Source organism: Hakea prostrata, chromosome 4, assembly GCF_041222555.1.
Source record: "Hakea prostrata isolate BN-2017 chromosome 4, UWA_Hpros_2, whole genome shotgun sequence".
In the NCBI taxonomy this organism is placed as follows: Eukaryota; Viridiplantae; Streptophyta; class Magnoliopsida; order Proteales; family Proteaceae; genus Hakea; species Hakea prostrata.
Genome location: NC_142603.1, coordinates 44,494,196 through 44,502,786, shown reverse-complemented (window position 1 = coordinate 44,502,786; position 8,591 = coordinate 44,494,196). Strand labels below are relative to the sequence as shown.

The following is an 8,591-nucleotide window of genomic DNA, read 5'->3' as shown; positions in this document are numbered from 1 at the left end:
GTAAATAAGTAAGAATATAACTCCAGAGTTATTTTTGGGATTAAAAAAAAATATATAGATGTCACATTTTTCATAGATAAAGAAAGCTTAACCGTAAGAGACGTTAATAATTGTAGACAAAGTTAAGGGTTTGATTAGTAATCTTAAAAAATACAAGAAATAAAGTAATAATAAAATCAAATTAAAAGAGGCAACATTATTTTTTTTTTTAATATAATTTTAAAAAATATTTTACTCTCTTAATCTTAAATTTAAATACTTTTTATTTTATTATAAGATATCATAAATTTCTAGTCTGTTGCTTTTTATAACTCAATTTTTGGAGTGATCATATGACGGGTTATTTCTGTTGGCAAAGACCAACTTGTCTTGGTAAGACAAGATGTCAATCGTTTAAACACTTAAAAAGTGTATATAAATAGGCACACTGGGGTTTGAGATATGATTGCACAAGAAGAATTCTCTGAACCTACAGCATTTTCCACGCCTCATGCCACTCTGCTTTCCATTTCTTTCACTATTAATCTTCTCCTTCCCCAGCACCCAGCACACAGCCCCCACTCTCTCTCTGTGCTTGTTCCTCACTCACTATTCTTGAGATGGCAAGCCCTCAATGCGTTGAGAATGCACCGACCCTGAGTGCAAGCTCTGGGGTAGGGTATGTGCAAGAATTTGCAGGTCTTAATACATACATTACGGGTTCTCCAGATTCCAAATTTGCAATACTTCTTATCTCTGACATATTTGGTTAGTGCCCACTTATTAAATTCAGGCTTCTTCTACTGGTTATCTCTAATTTCTCTGTTCAATTATATTTCTTAGTTTCAGATGTTCTTTACCAAAGAGTCTTGATTGTTTTGTTTTTCAATTTACTCATATTTAGAGGACTTTGATATTGGTTTCTGGAGATGCTGTAGGTTTCATCCAATTTCTTTCATGGGCTTTGGGTGGTATTTTGAATTTTTATTGTTGTTATTTGAACCAATTGTTTTCTTACTTGTCTTCAGCGTATGGAGATTTGTGTTTATTTCCTTAGTTCATGATCCCTATTGCAACTAATGGTTAGTTCTTTCCAATACAATGGTTACATTTGATTCCTCGTTTTGTTGAATTTATGCAGGATATGAAGCACCAAACTTCAGGTATGGCAACTTCCTATTTATCAATATCCAAACTATCTGATTTCTTGATTAACTGATAGAATGTTTAGAGTCCAGTCCTAAACATGTAGCATTTTACAATAACAAAATATCCATCTCTGCACCAAACTTTGTAAGATCATCTTTTCAAGTCAAAATAAACTTCAGCATCTTTGCGAGCATATTGACATTATATTCGTATGCTGCTATTTTTTTCTTTTTTTAAAATTAAATTTGAGGATACAAGTAGAATGGATACCTCTGAAATATTCAAGAGGGGCAAATAAAACACAATTTTTCATACCTGCAGACAGTGTCCTTTTGGGTGAATGAAAAAGTATAGAAACACCTTGAAGGGGAAAACCAAGAGAAGATACAAAGTTTATTATTATTATTATTTTTTTTTTGGGGGGGGGGGGGTGTTGCATGACAAAACTAGCCTAGGATGAATTAGCAAAGTAGTATCAACATCCCAGGAAACAACAATGTGCCTATTTCATTGGGAATCCACAAGCGGCAAAGCAGGCTTGGAGCGGTCTACAAATGGCCTTCCACATCTGATTAATAGATCTAGAATTGATAGTCCATCTGCAGAAGTTTCTGATGTAACCACGAATCTAAGGTTAGGGGTAAAACTGTGGATGCCCAGGAAATTCCAACGAAGGATAGAGGGGTTTTCTAGGTTTTTCCAACAATCCAAGCCTGATGGGAATGGTTTTCAGATCTGAATTTTATTGGTTCTTAAACTCAGATCTGAAATTTGAATTTTAGGGCAAACTAGGGTTTTGGCTGGAGTGAGGAGAGAGTTAGGCTTGCTGGTTTTGCAGATCAGAACTGTCTTCTACTGTTGTTCCTTCAACTAGAATAAGATCTAATGGAGGGAACCTAATAAAATTCAGATTTCTTGAATTCTGAAATTTCTGCAAACTCAAGGAAAAAAATGAAGTGCAGTTTTTTTAGAACTTAGGAGAATAGGACTGTTTTGAAGAAACTAAGAGTAGGTATTGGTTCTGGAGTCTTCTGCGATTTTTTGGGGGAAGAATGAGTTAAAGTAGAGCAGGGGATAGGGGAATCCTAATGGGGTTGGATTTGGAAGCCATGGGGAAGCAGGTAGGGGAGGGTCTCTAGGGTTTGAGGAAGGGACTGTGGTTGCAGGAGATTAAAGAGAAAGGGGTAGAGGTGAGTTGCGGTGGGTGGGGTGGTTTCTTATGTCAAACAAAGGGGTAGGGGCTGGGGAAGGTTGTGCAAGGCAGGGGAGGTGGAGAAGGGGCTTGTGTGGAGGGGAGGAGGCTGGGGGGAATGAATGGCTGTGACTTACTTGAGGTTGCTGGAAACTTGAGAGTCGCTGCTGGACTTGACAATTGAAGCTTCAGAACTTGAATGCAGGCTTGCTTGCATGCTGGAATCAATTAAGAACTCTCAATGAACAACCATGGGGTCCCTCTCCAAGGATCCCTGCCACTCACTCAGGCAATTTCTCAAATAAATTCTTAATTCATCAAATCTGAAAATAACTTACATGAAAAGGCTTTTTATAGTCTGAAACTGAAGACTCTGACTCAGTTTGGGATCTCCTTAACTGATGAGATCCAACTATGAATTTATAACTCAAACTAGACTCTTATCCAAATAAGATAAATAACCTATCTTATCTCAATTACTAACTATGACTTGTTCAAACAACTTCAACTCAAAAAAAATACTCAAAACAAATCCAAGCTTGACTCAAACTGACTCAACAAAATTCTGGAAATTTTTTAATTTAATTTCAAAAGGAGAATTGAGGATACCCCTCCAAAGGGATTCGGCCAGCTCATAGGGGTTCCTTGGATCCATCTTGGGGCCCGTCTTAGGGTTTCAGCCAGGGGTTTTTTGTGTTCACATCAGTTTCATTCCATTCAAATCTGCAAGATACAAGCACCAAACATCACTTTCCACTGTAAAAAAAGGCCGAGGATGTCTACAAACATTTGTTCAAAAACTGAGGATTATTAGCATTAGCCTGAACTATTCTGGTCCCACTCAGCTTGCAGGCTTGAGCAGTTCATTTCTCGGCATCTGAACTCAACTCTGTAGCCAGTGTAAGGGGATAGGTTGGGGAGAGGGGTGGGGGGAGCCTCTTTACCAGCTAAATGTCTGCTTCAGTTTTGTGAGAACCAAAAATTCATCAAAGTTGTGTTCTTCACCTACTTAATTTAAGAACTTCCCTAGTGCTGAAGTAGATCAAGGTTGAATACGAAGAAGCAGTGGTGAATATAGAAAATGCATTTTAATTGCCTTCCACATCATCCAAGGTGTAGAAAAATAAATGAAATTTCTTTTAGTTGTCTGGACTATCTTCTTCTTCTATAGCTTTTGATTTTCCATGGCAGTGAACTTTCTTGTTCACTTGAGTTATTTAAGGGGAAAAAGAGAGGATCAGAGGGCTTTTAGTAAATTTATGTTCAATTCATCTCTTCTTTTTCAAAATCAGACAATAAAGGGTGAGGACACCTCCCAGACTTAAAATACAGGATAGATAGGCAGACGGAGCATCATGGTTAAGAAAACCAGTCTATCAAAGATGAATTTTTTCTTTCATGGGTGGTGGCAAGATATAAGATGGTAATGGATGAAAATTGGAAAACACACAGGATAGGGCCTCAATAGTAACTGTATGCAACCATTCATATAATTCCTTTTTGGACTTATGGGTGGGGTTGTGGAGGTTCAAGAAACAAATTAATGAGTACTTGGATGAGAGATGTCTAACTGCTGACACATTTTTTACCCCAAGAAGAGACAGTAACAAGGAATTTTCAAAGGTGGAGACGGGGCATGAAAAGGAATCTAAAAACTAAACCTCCAAAAAGAACTAACAAGATTAAGTGCCAATATTTGGAGTCCCATTCTATTATCAGTTGATTGCATCTTTTTCTGATCATATCAGTTTTTTTTTTTTTCTATCAATCATGTAATATATTTAGCTTCTTTTTTTCCTGTTAAAGGAAGCTTGCAGACAAAGTTGCAGCCTCAGGATACTTTGTGGTTGTTCCTGATTTCTTCTATGGGGACCCATTTGAGATGCAGAAAAACCGGACTGAGTGGTTTGCGGCTCATGGAGCGGTTTGTCCTCCCCTTACTGATGTTGTTGAATAAATATGTAGTGACTTCACACTTGGAGCAAAAAGTTTGATTAATAGGCAAACTCCAATTCTTTTGGGTAAACGATAACCAAATTGAAATGTCACCAAGTAAGTTTATTATGAAAATAGGTTAATCAGGGACAATCATAATAGATTGTGCTCAACTAAGACAATTGGAGAATCCAATGCAAAGGATTATCCAAATAAGTATTGGAATTAGGTCACTGTCTGATTTATTCTTTTCCCAGAAAATTTCAGTTCATATCAAATGCAATGTTCTTGTAGGATAAAGGATTTGAGGATGCAAAACCAGTGATTTCAGCTCTAAGAAGTAAGGGTGTATCTGCAATTGGTGCAGCTGGCTTTTGCTGGGGTGGTGAGTTTGTTTATATTCCTTCTTCATTGACGTACTGTTTACTTGGGATATTTAGTGGTGGGGCTTATGTCAAAAACAAGGTCAACTAATACCCCCCCTGAAACATCAGTTATGGGTGAAGATTTAACATCTGATATTTATGACAGCAAAAGTAGTTGTGGAACTGGCAAAGTCTGATGAGATCCAGGCTGCAGTGATGTTGCATCCTTCACGTGTCACTGTCGATGATATCAGAGGTAAGTTCATTGAATTTAAGCTTTACTAGGCCATTTACATGATTTCAGATTTTTTTTTTCATTTGTTGGTCTGTGATTTTCTCAGAGGTCAAGACTCCAATTTCTATTTTGGGAGCTGAGTTTGATCAGATATCTCCACCTGAACTTGTGAAACAGTTCGAAGAAATTTTGTCTGTGAAACCTGAGGTAAGAAATATCTGAAATAAGGTCTCAATCTAGGGAGACTAGGTATCTAGTTGCTGGTTTGTGCTAAGGATATCAGCTCATTGATAGTCATAGTCTGCTCTTGTTGCTTATTCTGATTTCCCATTTGCATCTTCCTTACAATGATTATTTGATTCTTTGACTGTTGGTAACACAGATAAGTACTTCTCTGCGGAGTTTTACCATTCTGGTTTGAGTAATTGGTAGTTCTGTACAGGTTAGTTCCTTTGTGAAGATATTTCCTGGTGTTGTGCATGGATGGACAGTGAGATACGACACAGCTGATCAATTGGCTGTAAAGAATGCTGAAGAGGCTCATATGGACATGCTGAACTGGTTTACTAAGCATGTCAAGTAAGAAACGGTCTTCAGAGTTGGATGATGGATTTATATAATAGTAGTGATGATTGTTGTAGCAAAGTTTGTCTTGATTATTTACGAGACAATGTACCGCTATTGAAATGTCTCTAATGTTCTTTCCTTCTCTCCCCTAATAGGAGAGGGTGGCAGAGGTTGTGATGCAGTGGTGCTTTCTTGGTCCAGCATGAATCTGTTTGTGAGCCCAGACCAACAAACACATTTGTGATCTGTATCTGGTTTTCAATTCCATAGGAACGCTTATTCATGTTGTATACATGTTAAGGACTTTCGTCCTGTTTTTATTTATATGCATGTAATCCTTCCATTTGCAAAGAGTTGAATACTGAATGAAATTTAGTTTGCTCAAAATTTTGAGTTTCTTGCGTGTTCTGTTATTGGAGGTGGTCTCTAATGTTCTTTCCTTCTCTTCCTGATAGGAGAGGTTGGCAGAGATTATGATACAGTGGTCTCCTTGATCCGGCATGAATTGGTTTGTGATCCCAGATCAACACTGACCCATTTGAGATCTGTATCTGGTTTTCAGTTCCATAGGAGCACTGCTTCATTTTGCATACATGTTAAAGAGTTGAATACACGTAATCCTTCCAGTTGGGCAGAGTTGAATACTGAATGAAATTGAGTTGAGTTTGTTCACAATTTTGAGTTTTTTGCTGGTTCTGTTATTCTCTTTCTGGTGTCCTTTGCATCCTATGTTTGGTTAGTCTTCTCAGGTACTACTCTCATTCTCTCAGACTATGGGAGTAAGCTTCCGCCTTCAGGGCAATTCAAAACCCATGAACTCAGACCCAAACACTCCCTGTTAGTGATGTCGCACCGGAAACCCACATCAATGCTTACTCGCCTTGCCTGATTTCAGACCATTCTGGTTCCCCTGCTGCTAGTACTCCCAACTTTTCACTTACTATAGTTGGGAGGACTAAAATAACACTTAATTTTGTACTAAGTTTTTCATGACAACTCTAGGTGTGGTGTAAAGACTTCTTCACACACTAGCAGCATAGGAACCCTCTCAAAGTAATTTATCCATCTGTCTTAAATTCCTTTACTCATTCGAGAAGTTTGCAACTTGGAGTTGGCATTACTAAAGTCCTGAGCTTCATGAAAACCCAACATTTTCAAGATTAGGGTTTGATATAGTTCCATCATCCTCAATATTTGACATGTAAAAGGGTGAATCTATTGTCGAAGGCTTTCACACAAGTAGACTCCGGTGGGAGAGGGGGCATGTACTACCTAGCCTAGCAACTTAAGTTATACTGAGTAATGTATGGCAAGCAGAATGTTAATATTGCTTTTTCAAAGTTGGAGCACGAAATTCTATCTTAATATTGTATTCAATTTACAATTTTTTATTTTTTAGATAAAAATTCAACTTAAAATATTTGGTGCCTATGAAATCGAAATTGGTTACTTGCCCTCAAAGCTGATGATACACCAGATTTCAACATTGTTGGTCATGAGTTGAGATTTTTCTTTTCTTTTTTGGTAGAATTGATTTTTTATTTTTTTATTTTCTACTTTTTGGTAAAAGTAGAAATGACTTGAGATTTACTCATTTTCATCCATCAAACTAGAATCCAAACCACAATAAGTTTGATTGGTGCATATCGAGTACAAGTAGTATGTTCTAAGAAAGTTAAGAATTCAAAGGGGCTTTATTAAGCCAGGTGGATGGGATATTAATATGCCTCAACTCATGACCTCTTCGAGAGGTGTTGGTTTCAACCACTAGAACAGCTCTGCATTGGCAAAAAAAAAAAATAAAAAAAAAAAAATAAAAAAATCTTTATCATGCATGGAAAGTATGACATAAATAGGAAAACCAGATATTGTGTTATAATTAACTCAAGTATTGACTCTCTCGCACTTAGATCGAGATAACATGTGGGAGATCGGATGCTTGTTGTCAAGTATAGTCTATATAAATCACCAACTAACCTCAAAAAGGGTAATTGATTTTTCTCTCCAATACTATGAATTCGTCTTCTTTGCCCTGACTCTAAGTTTGGATCCTCTACTTACACGGAGAGAAAAAATTTTCAATCCACAAGCTTGGATGCTTGACATGTGTCTGATCTAAACACAGAGAGAAGATTTAAATTCCTGCATTTTTCAGAGTTTTCTTAAAAAATAAAATTTTATATTTAAATCAGACATGTGGATTGAAAATTTTATTTTCCATGTGGGTAGAGGATCCGAATAGAGTTTGTAGTCCCCATTAGTTGAGGAAGGTCCTTGGCCAGCTGACACTCTATTATTTTCGTGGACAGGTTTAAGCTAGGTTTATGAGGATTCACCCATGACTTGCCCAGAGAGATGGTTTTGGATCATGCAACACACCAAAACTAAACCTCTCTACTTGCTGTTTAGGGTTTAGTTTACTGTGTTGAAGTAGAGAGCCTTTTTGTTTTTCATCATGACAACAGTAATATTGATTTAGTTTATCAAATATTATCTAGTCTGTTTCTAGCAAGGAAATGGACAATTCATTTCTTTATGATGAGTAACATGTCTCCTTACATCGCATCAGAGTATATATTCGATTTATAAGATAAAATTTTTATTTTAATTTTATCACAACCCTTTGATATGTCTTATGAATATATGTCACACATCCATAGAGAAATGAATGGTCCATTTCCTTGTCAGAAATGGACAGAATAAAATTCTTTTAGTTTCTACTATTCTAAAATTCTTGAATATGTATGAATCCGTTTGAAAATGGGATTTGGTTAGGTTTAGGGTATAAAAGTAATTTTATGTTATCGAACTGGGTGTATCTGACCTGGTTCGACCTGGGTTTAACCGACCTGGTCCGACCTAGTTTATCCAAACTGGTTCGAGCTAGTTTATTTCTCCCTTATCACTTAGGGAAAAAATGCCTGCTTTGGACTCTGCTTGTCTGAGAGCCTTTGGGCATTGGGTTCTCCTTTTTGGATTTTTATTTGCAGCCAAAGGCTGGGATTTCACCATGTAATCAAAATGAAATCCAATGGTGTAGAATCAAGTAATGGGGTTTATTTGTAAATAAATTTTGTACTTTTTTATTATAAAGGTTTAATAGTTTCCTAATTTACAAAATAAAACCCTCCATCTACCCGACTCTCTCCTTATCCTCTCCGTCGCCTTG

The 8,591-nt window shown here is 36.9% G+C and overlaps 1 protein-coding gene across 2 annotated transcripts; it reads left to right on the top strand.

Annotated features, from left to right (window-relative positions):
* The first annotated feature begins 458 nt into the window (after positions 1–458).
* On the top strand, positions 459–5,835 carry LOC149019055 (endo-1,3;1,4-beta-D-glucanase-like). 2 transcript variants are annotated; one of them, XM_089154463.1, is made up of 8 exons: positions 459–747; positions 1,121–1,142; positions 4,127–4,244; positions 4,550–4,640; positions 4,787–4,876; positions 4,962–5,062; positions 5,298–5,434; positions 5,578–5,835. In XM_089154463.1, exons 1-8 carry the CDS (start codon positions 600–602, stop codon positions 5,597–5,599), a joined length of 729 nt encoding a protein of 242 aa, XP_089010589.1. In that variant the 5' UTR covers positions 459–599; the 3' UTR covers positions 5,600–5,835. The 2 variants fall into 2 exon arrangements, with proteins under 2 accessions (XP_089010589.1, XP_089010590.1); XM_089154464.1 differs by having other exon boundaries at positions 5,298–5,835.
* Positions 5,836–8,591: the final 2,756 nt, after the last annotated feature.